The sequence below is a fragment of the Ambystoma mexicanum genome, chromosome 5p (genome assembly GCF_040938575.1).
Source record: "Ambystoma mexicanum isolate Mex_15411 chromosome 5p, UKY_AmexF1_1, whole genome shotgun sequence".
NCBI classification, from domain to species: Eukaryota; Metazoa; Chordata; class Amphibia; order Caudata; family Ambystomatidae; genus Ambystoma; species Ambystoma mexicanum.
Window position 1 is genome coordinate 925,590,259 of NC_090930.1, and position 17,132 is coordinate 925,607,390.

Here is a 17,132-nt window from a genome sequence, read left to right on the forward strand (position 1 = left end):
AATCATGAGCCACCATTTCCCAGGTGACCAGTTTCTTTTTGTGAGAAGTAGTTGCTACTCCCTCCTCCCCCAATACATTTCTTTGGTGTTCCACAGTGCAAATCTATCAGACCAAACCACTCTCTGACTGTTCAATCTTCAAAGAAAGAGGGGTTGAATTTCCAGGGACAATTTGCCCTCCACATTCACCTACATTGGTTATAGTTAATTATCAATCACCCATTCTAATAATTCCTTTCAGCCCCGAAAATAAACCATGCAGAATTTAGAGAAGTGCGCCATCGTACATAATGTGTGATTTTCCCTCGGGTGTAATTCCTGTACATCGATGAAATTTTACTACCGTCCTGTGCCATTATTGCACATTTGGTGTTGAAACAATCTATGTATTCCTGGAAGACGTGCTAAATTAAAGTAATCTGTACTTTTTCCATTTTTTCCAGAGTTGGCAGTTTTTCTATGAGACCATAAAAACATAATCCGGGAGTTGGGCTCATAAATTCTTCCAAATATAAACAGCCGATTTGTTATGTTTGCCTCTGCTAGCACACCACCCATTCTCACCCGTGAGGGCCATCCCCACATTCTGCCTCAGACCCCTTTTTAACAATATAGCCACCTCCAAGTTCTTGATGTTATTGCAGCTGGAGAGTTTGGGGCAATATTGTTTTATTTAGTAAATACTCCTTATTTACCTCCAAAAGAAGAGTCTGTTGTAAAAAGACTGTCTGCGTTTTGAGTACAAAGGCGGGTGCGGCTCTTGAGTGTTTCAATTGGACAATTGAAGCCTTTAGCATTCCAAATAACAGATGTCAGTTGATTATCTGGGAATTTGTTTTATTATATCACTTATTTAATACTGCTCTGTCATGTTCCTGCATATACATCTTGGAGTGTTATTTATTCTTCTGAATTAGCTTTGTTCAGGATGCTCTCTATATTGCTGATGTTTAGATGGACTAGTTTATTCAAGTCCTTGCATAAGGAAACACAGAAATAAATACTGGATTATTGCGTTGTCTTACTGTTTTCCTAATAAGATACAAAAGCTTCATAGACTTATTTGAGATATTGTCCCAGAGAAATATTTAGCCAGCTCTGCCTGGACTAAAGCACATACTGTAAAGGCAAAGGGGAATACAAATGTGCACAATCATACATGTCTAATACTTGCGGGATATTAAACTTCAAATGGCATGGTTTTATTGTTCAGTTGCAACCAGATAACTCTGGCATCTGTTTTTGTTCCAGGATTCCATTGACTTATTTCTTGGAAATTATTCAGTCGATGAAGTGGATTCTGCTAACCCTCTCCATGTTCATAAAGAATGGAAATTCCTAGCTGTAAGTTTTGGATTGGGGGCTGGTGGGGGCAAGAGTTATACATTTCTTTTGTTCTGATTGGTTTCCATTTCATGCATTTTAACATTCTTCTTCAAATGCACTCATTTCAAAAGAGCTATTCTTTAAATCCTGCTTTTTAGGATTTTTCCGGCTGCCCATTAATAAATAGTGCATGTTCTAATATCTGCAGCTTCGTTTTGCAGATCGACAAGTTATCATTGAAGGCAAACCAAAAGATCAATGTGCATACCCAGAAAAAAGCGCTCGTCTTGAACAATGCCCTCTTAACGTACACTATGATATTGCACTTGAGAAATTTAAGGGTGTCCTCACATATAATCCCCCTTGGAACCTCTTCTCAGATGGCCATGGATCGGCCATCGCTCTTGGATCCCGACCCTGGGGGTGGAGAAGCGAGGGAGGATCACCTGGGTAGAGAATCCTTGGGGATTGGAGACGAGATGTCCTCAGGTGAGACTCAGTATTTCACCCTCCCGTCTCTCACCCCTATCCCATTGACAAAGAAAATAAGATCTCGCCAGTCTAGAGACAGCAGGAAAAGGGGGAAAAAGAGAGGGGTTAAAAGTGGGGTACCCTTAGGAGAGATGTGATATCCCCTTATCTTGTTGAAGATCAACTAAACCCTTCCCCAACCTTTATAATTTATTGTAGAGCTGTTCCTCTCATTTCCCCACATATGACACTTGACAGTACTGGGACAAAGAAGAGGCGACTGAGAGTAATGAACACTACCATTTCACCACTGTAGTACTGGGACGAGGAAGATGCCTACAAGGAGATATGAGGGTCAGGAATGTCCCTTTATTGTCAGGCAAGTCTTAGAGATCCACACCTGCAGCCTGTCAAGAGGCTGCAGGTGTTAAAAAGGAGACCAGCGGAGCAGACCAGGGAGCAACAGGGAGGCCTGTGTGGGACAGGCCAGCAGGGGGCCGTGGTGGGACTGGACGAGGAGCAGGGACACCGGCAAACTTCCCAGAAGACTTACACAGCCCTTCGCCTGTGGGGTGTGTATGTTTTGCCAGTCTGGGAGCCTCTGTTACAGAGGAGCTGTTGCAGGAGCTGCGAGACAGCACCAAGAAGAAAGGACGACGTCTGTGTCCAGAAGGAAGCATTCCGCTTGCCGGCTTGCAAGGAGACACACGGCAGGGAAGCAGAGCTGCAGAGGGTGAGTGTCCCAGCTTCAGCAGTGAAGGAAAAGCAGAGGGAACCATCGCAAGGAGAAGCCACTAGCCAGTGAGTGTCAGGGGGGATGATCGCACACCGCAGCGCTCCTGCGAATATATATTGAAAACCAAAGTGAATGGAACTAAAACTAAGCAAAACTAATGCTTATTGAGTACCGAATTGAATGGAACGTTAAAATCAAGCAAAACCAATGCATATGAAATACTGAACTGTATGGAACTTTATTTAAAAAAGCAGCATTAATGCTTACCCAATACTGAATTGAATAAAACCCTAAAATTAAGCATCCAAAGTGTTGAATGGAATAAAAATCTTCATGGGCTAAGCCTATAAAGTGAATAACCCAATTTCCCTGTGGAAAACGAATTACAGAAAAGGGCTCAAGTGTGACAGAATCATAAGGAGGTGGGTGTTGGCAAAACACCCTTAAACTTAACTTTTATGAATGCATGCAGTGTGATGAGGCAAAAGACTGGAAAGGATGTTTGACAAGTGATGGCAGAGCCAAGAGGCTGCTAAGGAAAAGCCAGAAGATTGTGAATACACACATCAAAGCCAAGAAGCCGAGAGTTGGGGATCCTGGTTGCGCAACATGTAATGGGTGGACCATTTGGTCTGACAACTGCGCCTAGACCAGTTAGCCCAAAATGATGAAAATCGAAAGACATTTGGCCTCATTACGACCCTGCCGGTCCGGTAACAATGGTGCCGGTAGGATTACCTGCATTGTTGTAACCAGGCTGGCAGAGTACATGTTTGCGGGCCGGATGACCTCCCGCCCGCCAGGTCTGACCTGGGGTGCGGAACTGCACCTGCTCGCAGACTTTGACGGTAGCACCGGCACCATTCTGAATGGTGCCGGTGCTACCGTCCTCCCCATTCCCATTGAGTCCCCGGTGATTCCCTAAATCCAGGTGCCGGAAAAAAACCACGACTCCGGCGGCAGCCTGCCGTTTTTACTGGCACGGCTTATGCCGGATTTGTAATGAAGCCGATTGTGATGATGAATTAAGTCTTGGGGAAGGGATCCCTGGGACTTGAGGAGCTTCATCTGTGATCTTGAAAAAAAGTGTTGACCTTTTTGTTTTCTGTGAACTGTGGTGCTTGGAACTTGGGGACGGAAACCCCGAAGATTGGTTTCGAACTGTATCAACTTGAACTGGAGAAAGGTCATCTTGAGAATTTTTCGTGGAACTTTCTTATACTTGGGGAAGGGAAGCTGAGCGAAAGCTGTGAGTTGGACGAAGCTCAGAACTTTGTTGAACACCATTTCTTTTGTTTTACCATCCCTACACATTGGTTAGCTTTGGTTGTGAGGGCATGTATGGGTTTTGCACACAGACTTAAGTGGAACTCTTTCACTTAGACTTTCCTTAGCGTAGGGCAAGTTAAGCCTTCTACCATCCTGACATTTGATTTAATAAAGGATTTTACTTTGAACTTTGGCATCCTGCCTCCCCGTCAGTAAGCATTATTTAAATGGTTAGTATTATAATAATTTATGAACTAACACTATACATTATAAACCCTTATGAGTGATGCTAGATCGTTAAGGAAAATAAGGCACCGTGATGAAAAGGGATTTGCTCAGAATTAGATAACGTGTAGAAAGCAGAGGAGATTTGAGCCTTAGCTTCCTGGTTCCACAGTTTCCAGTTTAGACAGCAGAGAATTCATCATCTTCTCCTTCCATCTTCAATATTTGAATTTTAAAAAAGTGTTCTGCGAAGTTGTTAATCAAGGGCCAAACTAGTAAACTACTCAGTAAATGTGGCGTTGAAAAGTACCAAGTCACATGATAAAGCAATGCGAAAATATGAGAAGTCTTAATTGAAATATATGTCCATAAAGCAAGCATGCATCAGTTTGTCAGGAAAATAAGAGATTAATCCAGTGTTCACACTCAGGTGCTGTGGCAATAGATTCCAGCAACAGTCACTCTGTCTGACCTACCTTTCCAGATTTCTACCTGTCATTATCCTTCAGTGTCCTTCCTTTTCACCACATACTAAATTCCCTTTTACCCCGTCCTCGTAAATAACTTTCAGAGCTCTGTTCTCCTTGTGCTCCATTCCTTAACTCAATCCCCTTTCCTTAACTTGCACAGACCCTCTTTCCTTGCCCACATAGCCCAGTCACTCAACCCCTTCCTTTCCACTGGCTCACATGTAGATGATGGGTCACCTTGATTTGCCAGTCAGCCCCTGCCAGACCTCGCCATAATCTGTGCTCGTGGTCTTCCTGGTAATGGTGGCTATGGGATCTGCACTTGGACAATGCAGAGTGGAAGACGACGAGGGTACTTGGTTTTAATTTTGCTGCCAAGATGCACTTTCTTGGAAAGTCTGCTTAATATTTCAATTTATGGAAGCAGATGGAAATGTGAGAGGAGTCTGCCTGGTTTTAGCTGAAGGAGAGGGAATAAGAGCGACCTATGCTTCCAAGGAAGGTGGACTGTGTGTTTCAGTTTGTGTGACTGTGGTGATTGTAACTATGCAAAATATATGGATATAAGTCATCTATAACGCGCCTGTACACAGGTACTTCTAGGTGCGACAATAGAGGACAGAAGGACAAAACAACGCTCTTACTAGACCTTGTCATTCAGATCACGCATATGTGTGGGGGGAGGGAGGGAGGGAGAAATCCCAGAGGGTAGAGGAGAGTGCAATGTAACTCGTAAGTGCTGCCGGGAGATAGCTCACAAGTGCAAAGAGTCAGGGGACTGTAGTGTTGCAGATACAGTCCCTTAAGTGGTTGGGAAGCCCGCAGGTAGTGCAAGGGCAACTGGTGGTGCAGGAGCCTGGTCCCGTAAGTTCAGTGATTGGCCAGGTACCCAGTATGCGCAGCAGACCCGGACATCAGCAGTGGAAAGGGCGAGAGAAAGCAGAAGCGAAAAGGAAGGTCTTGAGTTGCTTCCGGAACCTTAGGTGATCCTGCTCAAGTTTGAGAGAGGCAGGGAGGCTGTTCCAGGGGGAGGCCCCAGCTGAGGTCCAAGATCTACCCCCCATGCTCTACCCGGAGAAGCGTCTGATCCTCGGAGTTGGAGGTTGATGAGCGGCGGGCTCGAGAAGGAAGATGCTTAGGAAGAGAAAGGTGGATGTAGTGTGGTCCCTTGCCCCAGAAAGCCTTGTGGACGATGCAGAGGGTCTTGAACTTGAGCCTTGCAGCCACGGGGAGCCAGTGGAGAGATTTCAGTGCTGGAGAGATGTGATCCCTTGGCTTGAGGCCAAGTACAAGTCTTGCAGTCCCCTTTTGGATAAGTTGTAAAGGGCGGAGAGTAGAGGCAGGCAGATTTAGAAAGAGGCTGTTGCTGTAGTTCAGCCTAGAGAGGACCAGGGCTCTAGAGACATTGAGCTTGTGGGGGAAAGTGAGAAAAGGAAGAATACCTCTGAGGAGGCACGGCTGATACTTCTTAGAGACGTCAGAGATGTGAGGAGAGGAGGCGGGAGTCGAAGATGACACCAAGGTTCTTAGCCTCACAGGAAGGAGCAGGTAGAGGGCCCAGGGCGGGCGGCCAGAGTGAGAGAGGGAAGGCGAGAGCAGGTGTCCCAATGAGAAGTATCTGTCTTGCTGGCATTAAAGCAGAGATTGTTGGAGGCACTCCTTTCCTTAATTTGCGCACAGAAATTCTGTTATGAGAGAAGGAGCAGAAGAGGCTGAGGGGAGCCTGAAGGAGAGCTGCGGGTCATCTGCATAACACTGAAAGTTAGAGCAGAAGGTAAAGATGCGGTGGGCCAGAGGTGCCACATAGTGGTTAAAGAGCCAGGGAGAGAGGTTAGACCTCTGGGCAACACCACAAGTAGAGAGAGGGATACAAGATAGGAAAGACCTGGGAGGGTCAATCAGTGAGAAAGGAGGTCAACCTTTCTCACTGTATCTCTGTTCATGTGACTATGTATCTATATTTCTGAGGCTTGTGGAATCTGCTTCGATCACATGCTGTGCATAGGCCGACATCTAGTGGAAGCTGCAGAGTATTACAGTTGTTGTTTTCGAAATCCGAAAAGGGACATCGACTGGGCATGCCAGTTATACTATCCTTAGTGTGACATCCACTGTACCCATGGTCCTTCACGCGTCGTGCCTCAGATTGTTTTTTTCCACCATCGTAGACTGACGCTATATCGCGCAGTTCTGATTTTGGCATAACGCCATTGGTTTATCAAATTAGAGTTAGCTACTCTTCCTATCCTTTATATCTTCATTCACCGACTATCAATAACATCTCCGACATCGGTGAAGAACACAACCGTCGAAGACTCCCATCTACGGATCCTTTGTCATGATGCCTACCCCCGGGGACCCAGACCAAGTCCAGCAACCCCGGAAGCAGGCATCAAGTTATCCCAAGCAAGCCCAACAACCCCTGCTAGGGGCTATTTTGGTGCAGTCCTGGCGTCTAGGGCGCCAGGCTCACATGGAGAGTCAGTCGTGGCGCCATAGGCGCCAGGCTCATAGATTAAAACCTACCTGATGCAGACCATGCTGCAAACTTACCTGATGCAGACCATGCTGCAAGAGCTCCAAGCCAAAAGAGGCTTGGAAGGCACTACTTTACCTAGAGACTATTTTTTACTCGGGTGGGGCTCGGAGGAATACTTACCTGGGACTACTTTGGAGGCTATTTAAACCACGCCCGAAGAGCAGCACACGCTTCGCGTTATTCTGCATCCAGCAGCGTAACGCTCACCGTGCCTGCAAGTCTGCATCCAGTCTTCTGCCACGCCCGCCTCGAGTCTGGAGCTCCTAGAAAAAGGGAGAAAGGAGGAGAAAAGGTTAGAACAAAAGCAATACCTTTGATCCTTACCTGAATTCCCGATCCATCGCGCCTTCGAGCTGGAAGAAAAGTTATTTTATGCGTGTCGCCTTGCCTGCTGCAGCGCTGCGCTGAACTCGCCGGCCTTCGCAGCATCTTCACATTCCACTGCATCCTCCTGCATTTTCCCGCCGCACTCCGCCACCTAAGGGGAAGACAAGAACAGCAAGGTGAGCCAAGGGAATACACAGAGGTAATATTAGTTGCCCCCCCATATACTTACCTGATTTTACCACCGGGGTTACTATTCCTCTTCACGGGTCGGCGCAGCTTCCACTGCATCTTCGCCGAACCCCGGCCCCTAAGGGGAAACAAAAGGACAACTAGGTGAAACAAAGGGACAAACAAGGGGAAACCTCCTCACCACAATAGACTTACCTTATTTTACCGCCGGAGGCATTATTCCCCGAGACTTCATACTTTCTCTCAGCGCCTGAATAAGGGAGAAAGCAACAGGTTACATATTGACATTATTTTCTCGAACTGTGTTGGATAATACAAATCCTTACCTGAATATTACCGGTTGCCACGAGGAACTCTTCGCTAGGGTCAAGCTGCAACCTGCAGGGAATCGGATAAGAGTGAGAGTCAGTCATTTGAACTCTTACGAACTACATACTTACGGCGTCTTGCCAGGAATCTGAGTCAATATTGTTCTGGAACTCACCAATTCCTTCGAGCCAGTGAAGCAACTTGTTATCTACGCGCCACTGCGCTCTATGCAGGATGGAGAGCTCATCTTTCCAAACCATCAGGTGAGACTATAAGAGAGGACATCAAAGGTGATCAGTGGGGAGAAAAGCGGGAGTGGGGGGGGGGGGGTTTAACGCTCAACTCCACGGGTGGTTAATTCCCTTTCTCCATTTGCAGAAGAATATTCATACGGGCCAAGAAAACCAAGCTAGGTGGGCCAGTCCAGTCTGTCCTCTCGGCACTATGCGTCACATTGGTGGAGACCACAGTTGTCCAGTTCAGATCAGCGCCTCTGTGGGAGCCAGGTGAGCGTAACATCCTTCCGGCCTTGGAGGGCCGCTTCGTGCTTCAGCCCGCACAATAGGGAGAGAGGGGGGAGGACATTTGAGAATGTATTTACCCCTTTTCATACATTATCTTCACCTAGCTGCCGTTTAATTTAATTATGGGTAGAACCCCTTTCAAGTTCTGCCCAAAGTGCAACAAAAAATTCCCCTGGGTCAAAAAGCACCTGGTGTGCAACCTTTGTCTCCCTTGGGATTACGTCGAAGGGAACTGTCAAGCCTGTAAGATCTTTAAACCTAAGACGTTAAATGACTGTTTAACACTGGGCCCACCACGCCATGCAGGCCGAGGCCACCATGGATGTGGAGGGGACCTGCAGCGACGGTAGCAACGCTGCATTTTCGGAAGGCGACGGGGATACTTGGGTTTCCCAAGTGCAAGCCCCCGACCCCAACAGACGGGCCGGCGGCACTGTTACAGGGATGACCGTTGGCGGCATCAGCGCGCTGTCATGGCCACTGGTAATTTGCCAGTCACTTCACATCCTGCAGGGTCCCAATGGACCCAGTCATGGCGCCTTTGGCACCAAGCTCATTATAAAGTGTGCCTTGCACACAGACTGTTGAAGGCACCTGCATCTGGACAGGGCAGGGCCCTTACAATGCATGGAAGGTACGTGCAGGAGGAGTGGCCAGGTGGGGCCTAAAGGGAGTGGCTGGGGCCAGGCTATATAAGCTGGCCCCACCCGCATGCTGGCTCTTCGCGTTAATCTGCTAGTGCAGTGTAACGCCTACTGCCATTCAGAAGACCTTACCTGTTCAGCACGTGTATCCTCAGTCTCCGGAACCCTCTAGCATCTTACCTTGAGGTCAGCCACACCATTGCTCTACTTCTGCAGCTATGCGCGCCTCTTACCTGAGTCAGCCGCACCATCGCTGGAAGCACTGCTACCGCTTCCCCTTCTGCAGCCACATGCATATTTTTACCTGAAACTGCAGCCCCTCGGGGTGCTGCCCGGCATCCTTACCAGTCCCGAACTTCCATCAACACGGGATCTTCTTCCGATGCACCATCCTCGAGGATCTTCATCTCCGGCCGCCTGTAGGCGTTCGGAAACTGCCCATCAAGCACTGAGCAGCTGTACCTGCAAAGGGAAAGGAAACACAAGGTTAGCACTTGCATAGACTTCCATATAAGCAGCGAGCTTCAGGTGGAGGCCCCTTACCTCTGGCAGTTCCTCCGGAATAGACATTGTCATCACACGTTCCTGGGTCATCTTCATGCCTAAGGGAGAGAGAAAGGACAATATAGGGTTACGGACAATAATCATGGAGGAAGATTAACACAATCAATACGAACAATAATCTTCGTTACAAAACTTACCTTCAAGACGCAGCCGGTCTGGACCTTCACACCAAGGACCAGTGACGCAACTAGGTCCATCTACTGCACCCCTGCTGGGAGAAAGCAGGACAGAGAGCCCATCTTTCAATCAAAATGGGTGAGCCTGCATGGGCAAACTCTTGCTCACAACCTTCTGGCACAAAAGGGATGGGGGGAATCCACGCCATTTTCACCATCTCTCATCCTCTCTCAGGAGCAGAACCAGTATCTTGGGTCCTTGATAACGCAGTGGCTGGGGGAGGGAGCTGATCCATGGGAGCCAGGTCCAGGGCGGGCTCCAACCGCGCCTCAACGCCCCCGCGGAGACCAGGTGAGCGTAACACGCTCACACAGCCCCTTCCACTAAGCACACAGCCAAGCGCCGGGACTTGATGCATTTGTAGACCAAGGGCCCACGCACAAAGTCTAGGGAGAGGTCCGTAGAATCCCTGTTCCCTGGGCACTCGCGGCCCTGATTGCCTCATGACAGGCCCTGACTGTCAAAAGACAGCACAGATGTGTCTAAATCCGTTACCGGCCGGCGTACGTCAACAGACGAGACTGCGGGTCCCTCCACAGCCGAAGTTCGACATGCCTCGTCGAAGATGGCTAGACACTCCATACAGTCGGGATTAGCCCACCTGGTAGAGAAACGCATCCCAAAAAGCCTACTGACTGGGAGGTAGTCCAAGAAGCGCTTGTCTAAGATACATCATAAGGAAAGGACCCAGTCTACGCCCAGGGAGAGGATCTCCATCCTTACAAGGAAAGAGAGTAAGTTCCCCAAGAAGAGCATTCCTTGACAGGTTCCCTAAAGAATAAGGGTCAGCCCTCACCTCTACCCCCAGTTGATCCTCAGGCTTTTACCCTAGGCTCTATGTCCATCCCAAGCTCTGCCCAGTGGACATGTGAGGACATTGATAGTCATGAGATGGATGACCTTTATGGCAATTTTTTTTAAAAAAGAACTCAGATTCTTTCCAAAACACACTCCCACTACAGCCGCCTCTGGTTCTCAAGCCACTGCAGATGCCCCTACTCCTCAGCCACCCCCTAAGAGGGCTCGTCCTGAAACCCTGGCTATCCCATCCCAGGTAGACCCTCCCTTCATTGATCTCTATGACCCAGACTCTGATACTGTAGATACCTACACGGCTCAGGAGGGCACAGAACAAGACTATGGCGATGAGGAGGAAGATATGTATAATATGGCCTCTCCCATCGCCCCCAGTAGTGGATTCGGCAATATAGATAACCGGCCACTACAAAATGACATGCAAATCAAGGTAGCTGAACATTTACAGGTTAAAACGCAGGAGACTCAACAAGAAAAGGACTTTGTTGAGGACATTTTAGGGGATAAGAAGGTGGTCACGCAGTTCATTCCCATCCTGCAGTCTATCCAGCGGAGGATCCAGCCATCCCTGGAAACACCCAACCAGACACGGGCAGTTAGTCTGCGCATAAAGAAGCTCTTCCTACCTGCTCTCACAGATCCTCTCTATATCAGGGGACAGCTCAATCCAGACTCCCTTGTAGTTACTAAAGCAAGGAAGAGAGCAGGGGCACCCTTAGCCTCTTCTGAGGCACCACCAGACAAGGCAAGTAACAAGCTTTATACTATGGGCCGGAACGTAGCCTCTTCGGCTGGCTTTCAGGCTCGGATCGCTAACAATACCACTCTTCTGGCGAGTTATGTCTGCGATAAATGGGATGCGGTATCTGCATTGTCTTCAGCTCCTGAATCCCTTAAGACTCAATTGGCCCTGGTAGCTGCAGAAGGCAGAGCAGTTTCTAGCTGCATTCTGAAGAGTAATCTAGACGCTGCTGACAATGCAGGCAGACTTATTGCAAAAGCGACCATTGGTAAGAGACCTGCGTGGCTACGCCAGTCCGACTTCAGGCAAGAGACTCAAGCTAAGCGGCTTAATATGCCTTTTGAGCCCAACGTCCTCTTCGAGAAGGCTGTTGAAGACTAAAGAGGAATGTGACACCTTAAAGTCCTTGGGCCAGCTTACCAATAAGCCCACTAGGCAAAGGGGTAACAATAGTAATTTTCGTTGCTTTCGCTGACAAAATTCACAGAGGGGTTCAAACTACAATCAGAATTAAGGATCGTCCTGGGGTAACAATCGAGGACAGGCCTCAAAGGGTTACCCGAGGGGACAGTGCAGATCATGTGGCCGGGGAAGGTCCTCCACTTCTAGAGGTAGAGCCACATCTCCAAAACAGTGACTACCCGCGCCCAAGCATGGGAGGGAATCACCTCAGACAAATGGGTGCTTTCCACCGTGGCGGGCGGTTATTGTGTGGAACTGATCCAGTGACTCAAGAACCATCCCATGCGTCAAAAGACTCACTCGAAGGAAGAATGCATCTTTCTCGAGGAAATCGCAACCCTGCTCCTAAAGGACGCCATAGAAGTCATATTGGCGAACCAGGTAAACAAGGGTATTTATTCAACCTACTTCCTTGTGCCAAAAAAAGATCTAACAATGCGCCCAGTATTATACCTAAGCTCTGTAAACACCTATGTCAGGCCACAAAAGTTCTGCATGACTACGCTACAAGAAGTAATCCCCCGGCTAAAGCGGGGAGACTACATGGCAACATTGGATATGAAAGAGGCCCATTTTCATATTTCAATCTTCCCATCGCATAGACGATTTGTGCGGTTCAAGATAGCAAACCAGCACTACCAATTCAAGGTGCTTCCCTTCGGAATAGCATCTGTACTAAGGGTATTAACAAAGATACTGGCTGTGGTGGCAGCGCACCTGCGTAGGGAGGCAATCCCAGTGTACCTGGACGACTGGCTAATTACAGGGGAGGCTCCCCAAATTTGCAGGCAAACATTCAAAGAACTATCAACCTGCTCTCTCAATTGTGCTCCTCAATAAACGAGAAAAAAATCAAGCCTAGTGCTAAGCACAACAAATAGTTCGTAGGAGCTCAAGAGAGGAGTTGGTCTTCCCATCAAAGGAAAGAGTCCAAAATATGTTACTGCAAATACCTCATTATCAGGCCTGCCGCCAGATAAGCGTACGCAAAGCTATGCATTTGATAGGCATGATGGCATCTTGCATTTACCTGGTCCCACACACACGCCTGCGCATGTGACCCAAGCAGGAGTGGTTGGTGAAACAATGGTCTCAGGCAAGCGGTCAGTGGGACAATCTAGTGGTCGTTTCGCCATCACTGGTACAAAACCTTTGCTGGTGGACAAGAGAAAATCTGTTGAAAGGGAAAACCCTTCCACGATCCAGAGGTGCAGGCAATAATTACGACAGACGCTTCTCTCTCCGGGTGGGGGGCTCATGACCTTCATCACACAGCACAGGGTCTGTAGACCGATGCCACGGCGCATAACCACATCAATCCCCATGCTAGACTTGTTCGTTACAAGCGAAACAAACAATGCCCAGACTTAGCGTCCAGGTTCCCCCAACCAGGCTCCAAGGGGAACGCCCTATGGATGAACTGGTCAGGGAGATTTGCTTATGCTTCCCCCATGCCCCACTGCCCTCCCACCACAGCCCCTCTGACTACTCTCATGGACACAGTGGTGAACAAGATCCACAAGGAACAAGTGACGATCATCCTAGTTGCTCCTATGTGGGCAAGACAGCCATGGTAATCCACATCTGCACAAACTGGCGATGTGCAATCCCATCAAGCTCCCCTGCCAGACCAACGTACTAATTCAGCACAGAGGATTAACAGTGCACCCACAACCTCACTCGATGAACTTGGCAGCTTGGCTCCTGAAGTCCTAGAGTTCGGACATCTTAACCTACCACAGAGTATGGATATCCTCAAGGAGGCACGAAAGCCAAGCACTAGACACTGTTATTTCGACAAGTGGAGGAGATTTGTAATTTGGTGCCTGTCTAAACAAATAAACCCCATAGAATGTACCCCATCCCACATTCTAAACTATATGCTCTACTTGCTAGACTCTAGGTTAGTGTTCAACTCTATAAATGTCCACCTGGCGGCCCTGTCGGCTTACACCACCACCCACAATAAAGTATCGGGGTGGAAGGTGCCAGTAATCAAAGCATTCATGGAGGGATTAAAGAGACTTCAGCCTCCAATTTCAAACCCACCGCCAGTATATCGATCTCAATGTAGTGCTCGCTAAGCTCATGGGACCCCCTTTCAAGCCGATGCACAAGTCAAGTCTTAAACACCTGACGTACAAGACTGTCTTCTTAGTGGCTATTACTTCCATAGAAGTGTCAGTGAATTACAAGCATTGTCAGTGCAGGATTCTTTCTTTGTCATACACAAGGATAAACGGTTTACATACTCATCCTAGGTTCTCTCCTAAATTCATCTCTAAATTTCATGTGAACCAGTCCATTGAGCTTCCGGCTTTCTTCCAGAACCCAAGAAGCTGAGCTGAGGTAAAACGCCACACACTAGATGTAAGGAGGGTGGTCCTTTACTATCTAAGCAAGACCAGACTGCGAAGAAAAACAGACCGTTTGTCTCCGTAGTCCCAGGCAGAGAAGGGGACAGCATTTCCAAGAATGCCATCTCCAGATGGATAGTAAGATGCATGCAACTGTGCTATTCTCTGTCAGACACTGCTTTCACGCCAAGAGCTCGCTCCACAAGGAGCACAGAAATACGATTACGGTGAGTAATGTATCCCATACGAATGTTGATTTGTATGTGGGTCTTGTGTTGGTCCCAGAGCATTCAGGACAAGTCGATGAAAAAATTATAACGGACTTAGGGGTCATTCATAGTTAGGCTGGTGGAGTAAAATTGGAGGTGTTTGGCAAAATACCACCAGTTTTACTGCAAATCCAATTCAGGGTTTGATCAAATACTACTGGCGGTACTCCATGGGAATACAGCAGGAGTATTTTAGGTGGACTTTCTGATGAAAATCCTCCTTTTTTTACCTCCACCCATCAGGTGAAGTTAAAAAAAACACAAATTGGCCACATTTAAAAAACATGTTCTTTTGCTGTATAGAAGGGGCAGTGCAGGCACTTTCCTTCAATACAGTGAAAGATTTTTTTTTGCAAACGGCATGGCAAGGGGGTGAAAAGGTGGCCATCTCCGATGCCTCCTGAACCCACCTTACCCATGTAATGCATAAAAGGGTCTGAATGTACCCTTTCTTTGCATAAAAACAAAAGTGCATTAGTGTTATGAGCCATTTCCACCTTCACATTCAAGGTGGGAATGTCTGAAAATGTTTAAAAGAAACCTTTATACTTTACCACCAGCAACATGGGTATTTCTAAAAAACAAAACCTGCAGCGGTATTCCAGAAATACCACCTCTGCCCTTGGTAAACTCTGAATTGCATGGATTCTCAGAAATACCACCAGTGGAGATGATATTTCGTTAAAAAAATCCACCCAACTCTGAATGACTCCCTTAGTTTGTAGTGAACTCATAATTAGTAACCGGATGTTAAATGTTTCTGTGAATATTTTTCAACTGTGCCCAAGAGTGAGTACTACAAACAATCCAACGGCCATTTCTATAAACACAGTTACAGCCATTTCTATGACCACATTCATGTGTGCTATTGAGGATGCAATTAAATTGTTATGAACTCTCCAATCAAGAAATTCACCAAAGCATAGGAGAAGCTTTCTTACAGAATGAAACAGACGGCAAACTCCTAAATATGGGCCCTTACTTCCTTGGCAAGTAAGATTTGTGATGAGCTGCTCATGATTGTAACAAAGCAATAGTGTATGCGCTGATGTGGTGCCAACATTACCATCATGTGTCACAGAATCTGTCATATAAATGCCAATATTGATGCTGGCCAGTATGAACATGTCTGTGAGCAATCTGCATCCCTTCTGATGGCTTTCCTCACCAGTTGCGCAGTTTAGGCGATATGGGGAGAGGAAATACTTAAAATACTGCCAATGGTGTACTCAGGATACATGTTCTTAAGTTGCACAGAATCATGGATAATTGGTAAACATAGTATACTTTATGTAATGCTGCATTGGTTATGGCACAATGAGCTGTATGAGCTGAAATGTCCACGGTCCGGGGAACTTCACCAAACAAGGAAAGTGATATCCTACATTCAGAGACACGGGGTAAATGTTTTACTCTTACAGGAAACCCACGCTAAAGCATAAACCATCCTCTTGCACCTCATATATAGACCTCCAGGCCTCATCTCCTCATTTAAGGAAGAGATTGCCAGCCCCCTGACCACTAACACCCAAACAGGATCACATGTCATCCTACTAGCGGACTGTAACCTGAGCCTCGGCCATCCTAATGACGCCAATGCGCTCTCCCTGGAAAACACTATCTCCCAACTAGGGTTCAAGCATAGGATCACAGCCCCAACACATAACAAAGGCAGAACCTTGGACTGGTTGGTGGATCTCAACTGCTCCACCTCCATCGTTAAAAATGAACCAATCGCATGGTCAGACCATCACGCCATCTCCTTCTCCATCCAAGGAAAGACGCAACCGAACATCCTTCCACCGTCTATCCCGCAAACCCTCACCAGGAATAACCGCAACATCACTTTGCAGAGCCTCCACCCTCTAATCCACAACATCCTTGCTCCCGCATACTACTCCAACCTAGATGTGGATAAACTTGATGACCTCTATAATAAATCAATCAAATCAGCAGTAGATATCATTGCTTCTATCAAACTCTCTAAAGCTAAACCAGCAGCCCACTTGAACAAATGGTTCACCCCTGAGCTTAAAATCCTCCGGAACGCCAAACGGGCAGCAGAAGCCACCTGGAGAAAAACACCTAACCAGGCCAACAAAACACTATTCACGTAGCGGCCACCACCTACAAAACCTCTATCCTCAGGGCCAAAAAAGAGACTTATGACAACAGAATTGTGAACGCCAAATCTAAAACAAAAGAGCTCTTCATCATCCTCAGGGAACTTGAGACCCCCTCCACACCTCCAGAAACCTATGTGAAAGATGCAGACTGGTGTAAGAGGATCCAAAAAGCCTTGGCAGACAAAATTGCCATGCTACAATCCAGAATTGAACAGAAAAAGCGCAGCCTAGCCAAAAAAGCAAACACCCCCCCCCACCACCACCCACCTCTAAAACTCCAACATGCCCCCCCTTCTCTTTCACCCCGGTGTCAACGAAAGAAGTGGAACGCATCATCAAAGGCCTTAAGCCCTCCAGATGCCAAGGGGACTCTTGCCCAGCTCCCATCATCCAGGAAGGCGCCTACGATCTGGCCCCTTTCATAACAGCCCTAATTAACGCCTCCTTCAATTCGAGCTCAGTCCCTAGCTGCCTCAAGGAGGCCTGGGTCATGCCCCTACTAAAAAAATACTAACCTAGACCCCCAACAACCCAACCAATTACAGGCCAATTACCACCGTCCCTTACATCCTAAAGATTTTAGACAGAGT

General features: G+C 47.5%; 1 protein-coding gene across 4 annotated transcripts in view; it reads left to right on the forward strand.

Moving 5' to 3' along the window:
* The window catches only part of SACM1L (SAC1 like phosphatidylinositide phosphatase), a 1,165,903-nt gene that overhangs the window by 1,020,459 nt on the left and 128,312 nt on the right, over positions 1-17,132 (forward strand). For all 4 annotated transcript variants that reach the window (XM_069613352.1, XM_069613355.1, XM_069613353.1 and 1 more), the window contains exon 18: positions 1,252-1,344. In XM_069613352.1, the coding sequence (XP_069469453.1) occupies positions 1,252-1,344 (93 nt within the window). The remainder of the gene's footprint in view (positions 1-1,251; positions 1,345-17,132) is intronic.